At 38.9% G+C, this 16,224-nt stretch overlaps 1 protein-coding gene across 3 annotated transcripts in view; it reads right to left on the bottom strand.

The window, feature by feature from the left end:
- The window catches only part of RIMOC1 (RAB7A interacting MON1-CCZ1 complex subunit 1), a 42,042-nt gene that overhangs the window by 21,692 nt on the left and 4,126 nt on the right, over nucleotides 1-16,224 (bottom strand). For 2 of the 3 annotated variants that reach the window (XM_045079513.1, XM_045079514.1), the window contains exons 4-8: nucleotides 11,240-11,340; nucleotides 7,534-7,607; nucleotides 2,263-2,340; nucleotides 1,006-1,193; nucleotides 606-843 (exon numbers count right to left, since the gene is read on the bottom strand). In XM_045079513.1, the coding sequence (XP_044935448.1) occupies nucleotides 606-843; nucleotides 1,006-1,193; nucleotides 2,263-2,340; nucleotides 7,534-7,607; nucleotides 11,240-11,253 (592 nt within the window). In that variant the 5' untranslated portion in view covers nucleotides 11,254-11,340. The remainder of the gene's footprint in view (nucleotides 1-605; nucleotides 844-1,005; nucleotides 1,194-2,262; nucleotides 2,341-7,533; nucleotides 7,608-11,239; nucleotides 11,341-16,224) is intronic. The other variant, XM_045079515.1, reaches the window with a different exon arrangement.

Raw genomic sequence — 16,224 nt, 5'->3', positions numbered from 1 at the left:
GAAGAAAACCATTTAGACACTTCCAAACAAGTGTTCTAATGCTAACAGAGCCCTTATGAGAATTGAGATGATGTATATGAAAGAATCATCTAAACTATTACCAATGTAAAGCTCTTCCGTAGAATACCATTTACAGTTGGATTCAGAATCCAAATCAGAAGAAATGTGTAACGTAGCAATGAAAAAGTGGAACTGGTAGGCGCGTCTAGCTATCTTCACTGCATCCAAAACAACCACTGCTGATTTGTGTACTACTAGACACCTTCAAACACTCATTTAAACTTCTATACTTTTATCCAGATCTTAACCTTTTCCCAGTCGCTAGCAAGATAAAGACAAGCAGCACAGATTTGAGATGTAAGCGGTTGTCATGGGTTATGAAAAGATGCAGTTTCGACGCAAATGCCCTAGCATAAGGGAACGTGAGTTCCTGGAGGGGGACAACCGACCCTGCAGCGAGGCTCAGAAGCCCAGCACCCTGGGGAGCTCTGGTCTGGGAACTATACTGACCACAGGCCGAAGCCTCCAGTCTCTACCGCCATAGAGTGCCAGCTTTAAACTATGGCCGGCCGGCCCGCCCGCCCCCCTCTCCCCGGCTCCCTCACCATCTTCGCCGGCGGCTTCGCTGAGCTGCTGTATGTGGGCCTGAGCCAGGTCCCCGAGCTCTTCCACTCGCCTCACCACACTGGAACCAGCGGCCGCCATGGCCACAACGGGCGGGCGCGCCCCAGCCACGTGACTGCGCCAGCCCGCGGTCACCTGATTTCCCGGCGCAGGCGGGGCGTGAGGGCGGAGCTCGCCTGGTTGCTGGGACGGAACCCACGCTCCGTAAGAGGGCTTACACTGGCGGGTAAATAAACTACCGTTTATTTTCTCCCTTTCTGACTTCCCCTCCCTCCCATAACCCGGAGCAAGAGGTATACTTTAGCGGCGAGCATGACGTCAGAGTACGCCTCTCTCCCGCCCCCTCCTCCAAACCAATCGGGGAGCTGTCCACGCCCTCACGTTGGCCCAATGGGAAGCCAGCTTTCTCTGCGGGCGCTGGGAGGAGAGGGTGGATGCGACTGGCTGGAGGTGGTTGGCTGGCGGATCTCGCCGTTGGGTCTCTGGCCCCAGGCAGCTGTAGTCTGTAGGGCAGACGGGAAGCTTTGGAAGTTGGGTGTCCTCATTTGGCCTTGTAGTGAAGGCGTTGCCTAAAATAAAATGATTATAACTTCCTGGTCAGAAATGGAAAGCCTGACAGCCCCTTTGCGGCACATAAAAGTCTTCAAGGGGTTATTGTGTGTCTGGGTGGGGCGCTCCAAATACTAGTGGGCGTTCCTAGTCTGCTTGTTGAGTGTCGCTTTTCCAAATCTTTAATTTTAGCACCTGGGTTTGTTGTATTTCTGAACTGCGTTGGCTGGCTTGTATTAATGTACTTTAACCGTCTCGCGTCCAGTAGCACCAAAATTTTGCATTTACAAAAAGTTCCATTGCCACACACCTCAACCCTCAATGTGCTCATTATGTGTGAAGTTCATCCTCTCAAGAATGAATTTTAAAGCACTTAGTCTACGAGTCTAATGTCTACTTTTCATTCTCTATATTCTTGTCTCTTTCCAAACCTTAACTCGTGTTTAGTTTTTTATTTGGACAAAGTACATCTTGAAAAATTTCTATTCTATCTTACTTTTTATGAAAGATAGTTTTTCTTTAATAGGCAATACTAAAAATAGGGAATGTGATAGTGTTGTGATTTATAAATGATTAATCACAGTGGCTTCTTAGTTGATCTTTATAACAGTTTCTTTCTCCAGTTCACTCTAAACATAGTGGATGGAGAGGAATCGTAAGTATTCAGATGTTTATTAGTTTAAGATTCTATGTTATCTTGTCAGTAAATTACTCTCTTGTCATGCATGTAAAGGCCAGGAAGTTTGCATTTTATGATCAGTATGGCTAAAGAATCAAAACTCTAATAAGCATTTGGCACCTCGGTGTTCATTTTAAATAAATTTACGATTCCAATAATTCATTCAACAACCATGGACTTTTAGTAGAAAGCATACTTGGCACTGGGAATTATTGCTCAACCAATAAATCAAGTATGTGCTTGTTTTCAGAGAGCTGAAAGGGATGTGAGAGCATATAGTACAGCCCTTCATTTCCAGATGAAGAAATTGGGCAGAATTTGACTGTAAACTTCTCCAAACCCTACAGTACACAATATTGTGATTTGTGCAAGACCATACCAAAGTAAGCATCTGAAGAAGAGTGTCTCACCATAGATATAGACAGGTAACAGCCAGCCCCACCACGAAAGGCACTGAAGAAAATACTTGAAGCCAAAGAAACCCTGTCCTAAAAAAGAAAATATGAGTAATTTTCTCCAACTTTATAAGTTATATTTATTTTTTTAAAAAAAACCTGTAAAAATATGCTAGATTTTAGAAACTTCTCAAAGAAATTAACTCATTATGAATCTACCAAATTATCTTCTAAAATAAATAATTGATCTATTTGTACCATTATCCTCATTGCTAATATATAATTGGATAAAATCCAATTAGCTAAAAGGAAATTAATTAAGTTTAATCAAATTTTGGACCAGGAAGACTTTTTGTCTCTTGCAGTGTCTCTCTAGTTCCCTCTACTGACAATGTTTAACATCATATCAGCTTACCAAAAAATACTTAAAGGGCCCATTCATTGATTTTACTCATAGAAGAGGCAAAACAGGATAAATTTAGAGCTCATAGTCAATAAATCTATAACCAGAACAGTAACAGCATATGCAATGACTCTAAGTTTGGAAATTGCTTGGCAGTTTGGAGGAATGGAAGGAAGCCAAATGGTCCTAGTGTGAGGGGGAAAGTGGAACAAGGTGAGCTTTAAGGCTATCTCTTAAGGTGGATGCCCCACTCATAACCATGGAAATAAACTTCAAACCCTGGAGTGAGCTTCTGTTGGCAATATCTATATTAATTGACCCCGTCTTCTGGCCATGGCCAATTCATTTATTCAATTAGTTGCTCATTAATTCAACCAACTGAGCCACCCAGGCATCCCTAGTTGCTCATTAATTCAATGTTTAATGAGCACCTACTCAATACCAGGCACAGGTGTATGGTAATAAACAAGACAGAATGGCCTTTGTGGAGATAGATCGAATGGTAGATAATAGATCCAGAGGTAAAAATAGGACAGAAACCAAGTCAATCAGATTCTTTCTACAGGTAATTTGAAACACTGAAGAGAGAAGCACAGAGATAGGACTAATCATACTAATGTCAGTGCTCCAGGGAGAAACCCATCTGCTGCTACAGAGGTTCCTAGGGGAGGACTTGGGTTTCTTTGGCTCCCTAAATCTTGGTTACTCAACTTTTTCTTGATAATTTTTTCTTGATCATTTCTTGATAATTTCCCATATCTCAACTTTTTCTTGATAACTTTTTCTTGATAATTTCCCATATCTTTATCCTGAAACTAATTAGAGTCAGTTTCTGTTGCCCACAAAATAAAAATACAGAATGGGTATATGTTAGTAGGGGCATATCAGGCAAGGCTTCTGATGCCATGTTAAATATTGTGGACTTTATCTTTTTGGGGCAGAGAGAAAGAGAGAGGGACACTGTAGAAGGGGAGGGGCAGAGGGGGAGAGATAGAGAGCATCTTAAGTAGGCTCCACACTCACCAAAGAGCCAGATGTGGAGGTCATTCTCACAACCATGAGGTCATGACCTGAGCTGGAATCACAAGTGGAATGTTTAACCCACTGAGCCACCCAGGCGCTATTAGGAAGAATAATTTTGACTGCAGTTCTCAGAAAAATCAACTACAAGCTAAACAATGAGGAAATAAATGAATTGGAAAATGAATCCCAGACATAGGACAGGCTTCAATGCTGACTTAAATCAGCAGCCCTAGCTCCATTTCTCTGCAAGTCTTTTGGCTCTGCATTTTTTGTATGTTGGCTTTACCCACAGCCTGATTGTGAAAAGGCTGCAGCCATTAAAGGCCTCATATCTAAGAAAACTACCATTAGAGGAAGAGAACGGCAGTGCGCAACTTTGTGATTTGTGACTGAAAGCTCACAGAGGGAGAGGGAGAAACAGACTCACCACTCATGGAGAGCCCAATGTGGGGCTCCATCCCAGGAACCTGAGATGATGACCCGAGCTGAAGGCAGATGCTTAACTGACTGAGCCACCCAGGCACACCAGAAAGGGCTTTTTTCAATTCGACATTCTATCAGTGAATTAGAATTAGTTCTAAGTTATAGACAAAACCACAGAGGCTTAAGACAGATGCTCATTGCTCTCTCAGAGTCCAGAAATCTGTAAGTTTTCAGTCCAGAGTTGTATAAGCACTCCATGGTGTCAGGGTGCTAGATTTCTTCCATCTTGCTGTTCTGCCACAAGTGTTTCCTTCCTAAGGAAGGAAATCAGCTCTTGATCTAAGGTGGTCTGTGGAAGTCTAGGTTTTATATTCATATTCCAGCCAGTAGAAAGGAAGAAAGGCAGATCATGTTCCCTCCTCCTAAGGGCATTTCCTGGAAGCTGCATTGACCATTTCCACTTATATCCAACTAGCTAGGCCATACCAGGATATAATAAGCTAGAAAAATATAGGCTTTATTCCCAGCAACCCATGAGCCTTCTAGTGTGACCAGTGATCCTAGTTTGTCTGGAATTTAGGGCTTCCACGAGACACAGGATTTTCAATGTTAGACAGTTGGTCACCATAGTTCCATTACTCTGGAAAGAGACGAGAATGGATATTTTCCAACACAGCCACAATCAACTGGGAGCTTTTTTGTTGTAACTGATAAGAAATTAGACATAAAATGGCATAAGCTAAAAACAGAAAAAAAAATTTGCTGAATGATGTAACTGAAAAACAGAGGCCCAAATAAAGGCATTAGAACCAGGTCTCTCTTGAACTACCTATTGCCTTTGGTTCTCTGTTGGCGCCATTTTCAAGGTGGTACCAATGGTGGCAAAAGGCTGCCAGCAGCATTGGGCTCCCATTCTTCAAATTATAAGCCAGTCAAAAAGAAGAGCCTTGGGCGCCTGGGTGGCTCAGTGGGTTGGGCTGCTGCCTTCTGCTCAGGTCATGATCTCAGAGTCCTGGGATCGAGGCCGGCATCAGGCTCTCTGCTCAGCAGGGAGCCTGCTTCCTCCTCTCTCTCTGCCTGCCTCTCTGCCTGCTTGTGATCTCTCTCTATCAAATGGATAAATAAAATCTTAAAAAAAAAAAAAAAAAAGAAGAGCCTTAATCTAACAACCAGAACAAAATCTAAGAGCCTGGTCCTCACATGCCTGAATGTGATCAGCTGCTCATCCCTAAGGCCATTACTGTCCCCAGGGGATCACTGTCCCTTGGAGCAGGTGGGTTCACCCCTCCCTGCCAAACTGTTAGACCTGAAAGCAAAAAAAGGAAGTTTTATTTTAAAAACTGTTGGTACACAGAAAAGGGTGGATCAGAGGCTACTGAGCAGCAAAATCACAAATGTTCACTATTGTATGATCCCTGATCCCTTTGCCATGCCTACGATGTCTGAAAAGCAGAGAGATTGAGATCACTGCCAGAAAGAAAATCTTGCTCTCCCATAACGACAGATACACAGGAGGTCTAGGTGATGCTCTAACATGGTTTTAAGCAGCCTCTTCTGTCTGGCTTTTCCTTCCTCATTCCTGTCCCACCTGGCCTTCATGGTCTTAATCAATCCTTTATTCCTATTCCCAGTGAGTTATAACCAGTTTTCCTAAATGGATACAGAAGATTAAAAACTTCAGATTCTTCAAGTCCCTAACAGAAAATTATCTAAAAGGCCAATACACCCTTGCTCAGTTAATCTGAGCACAATTTATGGTTTAACACCAGTGGTATTGTGCAGATAGTTTTCTATTGTTTTTTTTCAGTCCTACCAAACCCCCTCCACCATACCAGTACATATATCCTGCATAATATATCTTGTGTGTGTAGGTGTTAATATAACATATGTGATTTTTTTCTAATTCAGATTTTGAGGCAAAAACACATTTTGGTCCATACAGCATGACTTAGAGCTCACATAGTAAATCAGAGTGGTAGTGGTATCAGAAAAGAATTACTTGGGGTGCCTGGGTGGCTCAATCAGTTAAGTGTCTGCTTATGGCTCAGGTCAGGATCTCACGGTCCTTGGATAAAGCCCACACTAGTCTCCCTGCCCTGAGAAGGCCTCCTTCTCTCTCGACCTCTGCCCCCCTCCCAGCTTGTCCTTTATCTCTCTTGCTATCAAAAGAATAAATAAAAATCTTTAAAAAAAAGAACAAAAGGAATTATTTTACTCTTCAAATAAATTATATTTGTATAGCACTTTTAAATTCCCAGAAAATTCTTGCACCTTATCTCTAAGTCTCAACAACTCAGTGAAGCAGGTAGATATATTTTCCATACTTCATAGGTAAAAACCTGAAACTCAGAAAAAGTTACATGACTTGTTTAATTTCCCACAAGTAGCGAGTGGCAGAGTAGAAATTAGAACCTCCTTTCTCTTGGTTCCTAGATCTCTGATCATTCCACCACTCTCACCTTCTTGCCCATCTCTCCACTTTCCAAAACCACTGGCCCTTTGGGGATGCTTTATATCACACTAGTTACCAACTGTGCCCTCAGACTATGAGAGACCTGGGTTCGAACACCATCTCCTCTTCTTACTTCTCACATCGTTTCTGCTCTGTTTAACATTTCTCACTCTCATGATTTGGCCATCATGTATACAATGTATACAATGACACCCAAATCTATCCTATCTCCAACCTAAACCTCTTCATTGAGCTTCATACTTCCATATACTGTTATATGAAATCACTTACTGGGCATTTCAGCTGTAAATGCCATAGGTATTTCAAATTTAAAATGTCCAATCCAGGGATTATCATTTCCTACCCCATCTGTGATACCCCAGCTCCTATCTTGGAATCATTCTTGAATCCTATTCACTCAGCCCCATTCCAGTTCCACCCAAAGAGACACAAAGTTCTGAATATTTTACCTCCTTTCCTTTCCAAGGAGAGGTAAGCAACTATCCACCCAAAGTCTTGATTAATATATTCGATTTTATTTTATTTTTTTAAAGATTTTATTTATCTACTTGGCAGAGAGAGAGATAACAAGTAGGCAGAGAAGCAGGCAGAGAAGAGGGTGGGGGAAGCAGGACCCTGGGACCCAGGACCCTGAGTGGAAGGCAGAGGCTTTAACCCACTGAGCCACCCAGGCGCCCCCAATATATTCGATTTTATTAAAAGGATAATTGACCCATTGTGGTAGATATAGATACAGCAATAGTCCCACAAACACATCCACATCCTAATTTCTAGAATCTGTGAAAGTTACCTTACATGGCAAAGGAAGAGTAAGGTTGCAGATGGAATTGAGACTGCTAATCAGCTGATCTTAAAATAGGGATGCTACCCTGGATTATCTGGGTGAACCCATTATAATCACAAGGGTGAAAAGTGGAAGAGGGAGGCAGACGTTAGAGTGATGCCAGAGGAGAACTGGACTCACCTTTGCCAACTTTGGAGATGGAGAAAGGGGGTGATGAACCAAGGAATGTGAGTAGCCTAGAAAAAATCCAGAACCTAGAAAAGGCAAAGAAACTTGGCTAAGGCCTCCACTGGGTTTATATTTGTCACAGATTGCCACAAAATCAGTGGCTTAAAACAACACACATTTATTTCCTTATGGCTCTGGAGGTCAGAATTCCAAAATCGGTTTCAACATGTGCCAACAGGGCACACTGCCTCTCGCAGTTCCAGGGAAGAATGTTTCCTGTTTTTCTCCAGCTCCTAGAGCTGCATTTTTTACGTTCCCTAACTCGTAGCCCTTTCATCTGTCTTCAGAGCTAGCCATGTGGCAGATTCAAATCTTTTTGTGGAAAAAAAAAAAACTTTTTGTGCTTTTATCCTATCACCTTCTCCTTTCTGACATCAAATCTGCTTACATTCCCGATTCTTATAAGAATCCAACATCTAATTGTTTGCTCCCAGCTCTTAAAAGACTTGTTAGAAATTATTCATGTCTAAAGGACAGCCAGCAGAATGCTGCTGTCCAATAGAACATTCTGTGATAATGGATGTGACCTATACTTGTGCTGTATTTCATAAAAATTGAATCACATATGGTCTTTTATGACTAGCTGCTTTTGCTTATACAACGTCTTCAAGATTCATCCATTTTTGTAGCATGCATTAGTACTTCCTTCCTTTTTCTTACCAAATAAGATTCTGCTGTTTGGATATACCACATTTTATTTATTCATCAGTTGATTGGACCTTGGGTTGTTTTCACCTCTGGCAGTTAATATTGCTATAAACATTTCTGTATAAGTTTTGTGTGGCCCTATGTTTTCACTTTTTTAGGGTAAGAAATGAACTGCTGTGTCATATGGTAACTCTATGTTTGTTTGACAGACTGCCAGACTGTTTTCCATTTTACTTTCCCACCACTATGTTAGGGTTCTATTTTCCTAACATTCTCACCAACATTTCCTATTACTTCACTTTTTGATTTTAGTCATCCTACTGGGATGTTACTGGTGTAACTGGTATCGTGCTTTTGATGTGGATTTCCCTAAGGAATAATTGTGTTGAGTATCTTTTCATGTGCTTATTGGCCATTTGTGTATCTTTGAAGAAATGTCTATCCAGAGCCTTTGTACATTTTTAAATGGGCCATTAAATTTTTTATTATTGACTTGTAAGAGCTCTTTATATATTCCAAATAGAAATCGTTTGTGAGATGTATGATTTTCTCCTATATTTTCCTAGTCCATAGGTGATTTTTCACTTTCTTAATGGTGTCCTTTTTCTTTTGCTGCTCATGTTTTTTTGTTTTTCTTACTTTTCTAAGAACCCATCACCAAATCTGAGGTCATGAAATTCATCTGTGTCTTCTGGGGATTTTATAGTTTAGCTCATTTTACATTTAGGTCTTTGATCCATTTTGCATTAATTTTTGCTTCTGGTATGAATAAAGGGTCCAACTTAATTCTGCTTGTGGATATCCAGTTCTTGGAAAGACTATTTCTTGCCCATTGACTAGTCCTGGCACCTTTGTTGAAAATCAGTTGATAAGTCTTTTGATATTTTTACCTAGTTATACTATCCATTATTTAAATTTGAATATTGGAGTCTCTATTACTATTCAATGGTCTGTTTCTCTCTTTGTTTATTTATTTGGCACTCTGATGTTAGTGACATATATATTTATAATTTTAATATTTTCCTTTTATCATGATTTGAATGGTACCCTTACAAAAGATCTGGCTATGGGGAATACTTCTGTTTCTCTTCCTGCCCCACCCTTCAACTAAAAAGATGTAAAAATAAGCCTTCTCTTACATGCAGAGAGTCCAGTTTTATTATTACTAGGATTGACTTTCAATAGACAATTCAATTATTATTGCATACCTATCCAATTATTGTCAGAAAAGAGGGCCACAGATTATTCTAAAACACAAGATATTACTTTTAATTTATTCATTTCATTATGACAAGAACATGACTCTCTTGTTTCCAAATCATTAGATTCTAGCTCTTTTCTAAGCAATGCCAAAGAAATATTTCTTAGAAAAACTAGACGTCTAGGGGTTCCTGGGCAGCTCAGTCAGTTAAGCGTCTGCCTTTGGATCTGGTCATGATCCTGGGGTCCTGGGATAGAGCCCCATGTCAGGCTCCCTGCTCAGTGGGGGGTCTGCTTCTTCTTCTCCCTCTACCCTTACCCCTGCTCCTTCTCTCTCTTTCTCACTCACTCTATCAAATAAATAAATAAAACAAAACAGAACTAGACTTCTTGTCCCATGAAAGGGAATATATCTCATTTCTTCTTATGCTGCTGCTGTATAGAAGAGAACCTGCTCTAAAACAAATGTCTGATAACTTCAAATTTTAATATTGTTTTTATCACCTCTTCAGGAACAGATATTTATAGATATTTCAAAAAGAAGTTGGAGGTTATATAACTTTTTATCCACAATGAGATAAGAGTATTAATTATAACAGCATAAAGTATAAAGTCAAATCACCTGAAATAAAAGTAACTCCTATTGAAATTTCTATAAATACTCTCCTGGGCATTCATGAATAAACAAAAGCAATTTTTCTTTTTTTTGTAGATTCTTACTGTCATAGAGCTTTAATCTGATTTTTTGACTTTTCAATGTCTTGGAGATACTGAAATGTGTCATTCTTTTTAATATTTCAAAGTCTGGATAATTAAGAGCTTAAGAAATTTTATTGGATAATGATTAATTTAAAAAATTACACAAATAGTATACAATCACCTACAGTAAAAATTAAAACAAGGCAATGCATATAGATGGAAAATTATAAATTTGTCTTCACTTTGGACTCCTACTCTCTCTAACCTTCTAGAATAACCACTGTTTTTTTCAGATATCTTTCTATGAATTTCCATATGAATATCACAAATATATAATTTTGGTTTATTCCTCTTTACATAAATGAAATCACATAATACACATTATTCTGCAACTTGATTTCTTCAAAATATAACCTGGTGAATTTTTTCTGTAAGTACATGTAGATCCCTCTTCTTCTTTTTTTTTTTTTTAAAGATTTTATTTACCCATTTGACAGAGAGAAATCACAAGTAGACAGAGAGGCAGGCAGAGAGAGAGGAGGAAGCAGGCTCCCTCTGAGCAGAGAGCCCGATGCGGGACTCAATCCCAAGACCCCGAGATCATGACCTGAGCCGAAGGCAGCGGCTTAACCCACTGAGCCACCCAGGCACCCCATATCCCTCTTATTCTTTATGACCGCTGTGTAGTATCTCTAGATAAAGATATCTGTGAATTCCTCCCAGTACTTTCCTAACTGCATTCTAGTAAAATAGCACTTTTACACTTTTAGACTGGTTATGCTCTAGGACTCATCAGTAATATTTGTCCATTCTGTCTTTTGAGCAGAAGTGTTTTGTTAGACATCAATAAATGAGACAGCAGGCTACTCTGAGATAGGCAGAAAACCCAGTGTAGATATGCCTGGAGGGTAGCCATGTTTCAAGTCACAGCTCAAGCCTACAGGGAACTGGCTAGTATCCATTAATAATTTTTAAGTGGGGAGATGTTTATCGTGTTGATTTATTTATTTCCCAACTTAATAGCTTTTTATCACTGAAGTACATGTAGATTTTTTTCTTTGAAGGCTGCCACCCCCATTCATCTATAGAGAAATACACGTTGGAAGATTACCACTGCCATTCCATTGTGGGTCACCACAGGAACGATTAGTGTGTGATGTGAAACACAATGTTCAGTCTCCTGAAATGCTCCTCTGGATTCCCGGGTTAGAACTGGAGAAGGCAAAGTTAGTAACCAAACTGGAAATATATATTTGTATGTATATACATATGAATACATATAAATATTATACACAGGAAGTATATAAACATGTATATGTTTATATACATAAACATATGTACCTTTAAAAAAAAGAAAAAGAACACTTCACATGAGATAGATCCTCTTAACACATTTTTGACTGCACAATACAGTATTTTTTTAAATTTTTTTTAAAGGTTTTATTTATTTATTTGACAGAGAGAGATCACAAGCAGGCAGAGAGGCAGGCAGAGAGAGAGGAGGAAGCAGGCTCCCTGCTGAGCAGAGAGCCCAATGTGGGGCTCGATCCCAGGGCTCCAAGATCATGACCTGAGCTGAAGGCAGCAGCTTAACCACTGAGCCATCCAGGCGCCCCTGCACAATACAGTATTATTAACTACATGCACAGTGTTGTACAGCAGAACTCTAGAACTTACTCATTGTGTATATGTGAAACTCTACACATGTTGGATAGCAACTCCCACATTCCCCCCCTCCCTGAGTCCCTGGCAGCCATCATTCTACCCTCTGCTTTTATGAATTTGACTGTTTTTAGATACCTCATATAAGTGGAATCTTACAGTATTAGTCTGTGGCTGACTTACTTCAATTAGCATACTTCAATTAGCATTACTTCAATGTCCTCCAGGTGCATTCATGCTGTTACATATGGCAGGATCTCCTTCTTTTGTAAGGTATGTATATATCACATTTTCTTTTTTTTTTAAAGATTTTATTTATTTATTTGACAGAGAGAGATCACAAGTAGGCAGAGAGGCAGGCATAGAGAGAGAGAGAGGAGGAAGCAGGCTCCCTGCTGAGCAGAGAGCCCGATGTGGGGCTCGATCCCAGGACCCTGAGACCATGACCTGAGCCGAAGGCAGTGGCTTAACCCACTGAGCCACCCAGGCGCCCCTATATCACATTTTCTTTATCCATTTATCCATGAATGGATATTTCTCTTGCTTCCACATCTTGGCTATTGTGAATAATGCTGCAATGAATATAGTGGTACACATACCTTGAGATCCTGAAATAAGGCTATTTTGAACTCACATCAAAACTCTATGTATAGGGATGCCTGGGTAGTTCAGTCCTTAATTGTCTGCCTTCGGCTTGGATTGTGATCCCAGAATCCTGGGATCAAGCCCCACATCAGGCTCCCTGATCCCCGGGAAGCCTGCATCGCCCTCTAAGCACTCCCTCTGCCTGTATTCTCTCTCTCACTGTCTCTCTCTCTGTCAAATAAATAAAACCTTAAAAAAACCTATATGTATGTGCTATTAAAACACACTGAGGGTTGCTGGGGGAAAGGGGATTGGGAGAAGGGGGGTGGGTTATAGACATTGGGGAGGGTATGTGCTTTGGTGAGTGCTGTGAAGTGTGTAAACCTGGCGATTCACAGACCTGTACCCCTGGGGATAAAAAAATATGTTTATAATAAAAAAAAAAGTCAACTAGAAGTTACATAATATTTTAAACAATGACAGAAAATACCTAAAGTCCTGCTCTCATTATGTTTTTTTTTTCATTTTTCAGTGGTCTTTTCCAGTTTTTGGCCGTATGTGAAACTATATGACACACAGCTGTGATCGTTATACAGTTTGAATTCTGCTTTTTACAATTATCCTTAACATTTCCACACACACTTGAAATTTTTACTTTTTAGTGGTGGCAAAATAAAACTTTCAAAAAGGATGTACTATAATATAATGGATTGGTTCCTTATGCCTGGATAAGTGACCCTGAATTCTGCTCTACTGAGCAGCTAAAATAATAAACATGGAACATAATACAGAAATTAAAGGGTATCACAATGTTTTGGCAGCATTTTTTTGAAATATATTATTGCAGGCATTAGTAGTTTTCTTAGAGCACAACTAGTGGATGGGGCCACAAAAATAAATAAATAAATAAATAATCAATCATCCAGTCAACAGGGTACATGAAAAGGTGCTCAACATCACTAACCATCAGGAAAATGCAAAAATCAAAACGACATTGAGTCATGCCAGTCAGAACAGCTGTTATCAAAAAACAAAAAATAATAAGTGTTGGCAAGGATGTGGAGAAAAGGGAAACCTTGTGTATTGCTGGTGGGAATATGAATTCATACAGCCACCGTGGAAAATAGGATGAAGTTTTCTCAAGAAATTTAAAATAGAAATATCATATGGTCCCACAATTCTACTTCTGGGTATTCAAAGGAAAAGAAAACACTAACTCAAAAGTTACAAGCATCTCCATGTTCACACAGCATAATTCATAATAGCCAGGGCAAGGAAGCAACCTGTATCTATGTGTTCATCAATGGATGAATGGATAAAGAAAATGTGATATATTGTTTTATACATATGTATATATATATATATACATCTTCTGTATATGGATATATACAAAATTCAGTCATAAAAAAGAAATTGTTGCCATTTACAACAACACAAGGGAACTTGAGGGCATTATGCTAAGTAAAATAAGTCAGACAGAGAAGAACAAATACCATCTCACTTGCATGTGGAATCTAAAAAATGAAAAACAAACAAAAATCCCCAAAGTCATAGAAAACAGAATGCTGGTTGCCAGAAGGGGTAGGGAATAGGGAAAATGGGTTAAGGGAGTCAAAAATTACAGACATCCAATTATAAAATAAATAAATCATGGGGTGTAAGGTATAGCATGGTGACTGTAACTAATAATACTATATTGTATGTAATTTTTAAGATCTCATTACAAGAAAATACATGCTGTTTGTATGTGGTGGTGGCTGTTAACTAGATCATTATGTTGTATAACTGAAACTAAAATAATGTTATATGTCAATTATACCTTAATAAAAATTTTAAGTGACTATCTTATACCATTTTAGGAAGATGGCTTGTTTATTTTATGATTATCAGAGGCATTTATAAGAAATGTCCTAAGTTTCACTTACATTAATTAAACAGGATTTAGTCTTGCTTACATGGCTTAAATGATTTTGTTTGCTTAGGGAATTTTCAAGTTGGGTCTCCTCTTTGCATTTTATTTTAATAATAGGAAAGAAGGCATGAGCAAAGACTCCATGTCAAAAGGCCCTTGGTATGTACGGGGAGCAGAATGTGGGCTGCCATAGTTTACTTTTAAATAAAATTGCACTTATAAACCAAATAATTAGTAAACATTTAAAGTAAAAATGTATTTATAACCCAAATATTATAAAACAAATACAAAATATTATATTATTATAATATATAATAAAGATACATATATAATATGTATATATAATACATATAATACATAATAATATGTATATATAATAAAAATATCATAAAAGTGGTACTTTATAATTTAAATGATTTTTTCATTTTAATTGTGAAATATTTTTTCTGTTATAAATGAAGTCAAGATAACAAAACTCTTTTGATGAACAAAAACTTCACAACCATGGAGTTATGCCTGATGGTTTTCTTGTTTTTGTTTTTCTTTTGGGTGCACAATACTAAGAAAATTCTGATTTATACTACAGCTTGCCCTAAAATCCTTAAAATCTGTTTCAATTAAAGCCGATCAGAAGCTTAAAAGTAGCAGAAAGTGTTTGCTTCAATAGTCAATCATTAATCATATTGGTTACTTCTTGTTTGCATATACAAATGTATATTAAGTGACCAAAATTGAAGACAACTTCTAATCCTATCCATAATATGACATTATCATGAAGTGCTTTAGGTGCTCTTGTTGAAAAACTAGTATGCTGTAGAAATAATGCTAGGCAGTAGACCTGTCTGAGCAGAGCATCCAAGTATTATACATCTATATAAAATTATGTGAGTCAACATGCAAAAGTGAAAATGATAAAAAGCTAAGTACAGAGCCTCTACCTTTGTTAACACTTATTTATTTTTTAAGTTCTAGCATAGGCATTGAGAGGACAGAGAAACTTTGTTAAGATCTGCCTCCTAGGGACGCCTGGGTGGCTCAGCTGGTTGAGCAGCTGCCTTCGGCTCAGGTCATGATCCCAGCCTCCTGGGATTGAGTCCCACATCGGGCTCCTTGCTCAGCCGGGAGCCGGCTTCTCCCTCTGCCTCTGCCTACCACTCTGTCTGCTTGTGCTCACTCTCGCTCCTCTCGCTCTCTGACAAATAAATAAAATCTTTAAAAAAAAAAAAAAAAGATCTGCCTCCTAACTGCAATCTGGTAACCTTTAGTATGTTGAAATCAGAGATAATTCACAATTGAGTGCACATGCTACTGATTTGTTAGAATTGACAGAGTAGCTCGAATATAATTTAAGATTTCATTTCAAAATATAATGTGTGTGGAACTCTGAAGTACTTCTATAAAATCATTAAGGTTATATGGTTTGCTGAGCCTGGATTAGAGAGATGGCTACAAATGAATGTTGAACTTTAATTTGTAGCCTATGAGGATTCCTGAAAAGTTCAGGAGAGTGTGTGAGAAGACCAGAGTTGTATTGGAAGTGATCATTTAAGAGGTGGTTAACTCTGAGAGGGAAAGGAAGTTTATCTAGGAAGGGACTGCAATCAAATAGATAAGAGAAACTGAAACTGAAGTTGGGCGCTTGGGCGGAATGAGGGAAACGTAGGTCTGAGGGTTGGCTTCAAAGGCATCTCATAAAAGAGGGAGGTATAAAGATAAAAGTAATCTTTAATGCTGTATAGTCCAGGGTTTGAATCCTGCCTGATATTTTCCAGATCAGAAAGCATCTGAAAAATAGTTAAGTTCACAAGGTATAACCTTCTAGCACCTGAATACTGCAAACAGATGCTGGTCTGGACATGAGCTTACATCTTGCATTCTGTGGCTCTTTTTAAACTCTTATCCACGGTGATCCCCAGAGTTAGAGAATTCTTAGCAGA

Source organism: Mustela putorius, unplaced genomic scaffold (assembly GCF_011764305.1).
Source record: "Mustela putorius furo isolate JIRA1106 unplaced genomic scaffold, ASM1176430v1.1 tig00000407_pilon_pilon_pilon, whole genome shotgun sequence".
NCBI lineage: Eukaryota > Metazoa > Chordata > Mammalia > Carnivora > Mustelidae > Mustela > Mustela putorius.
The sequence above is the reverse complement of the archived record's forward strand: the minus strand, read 5'-3'. Positions and strand labels throughout refer to the sequence as shown.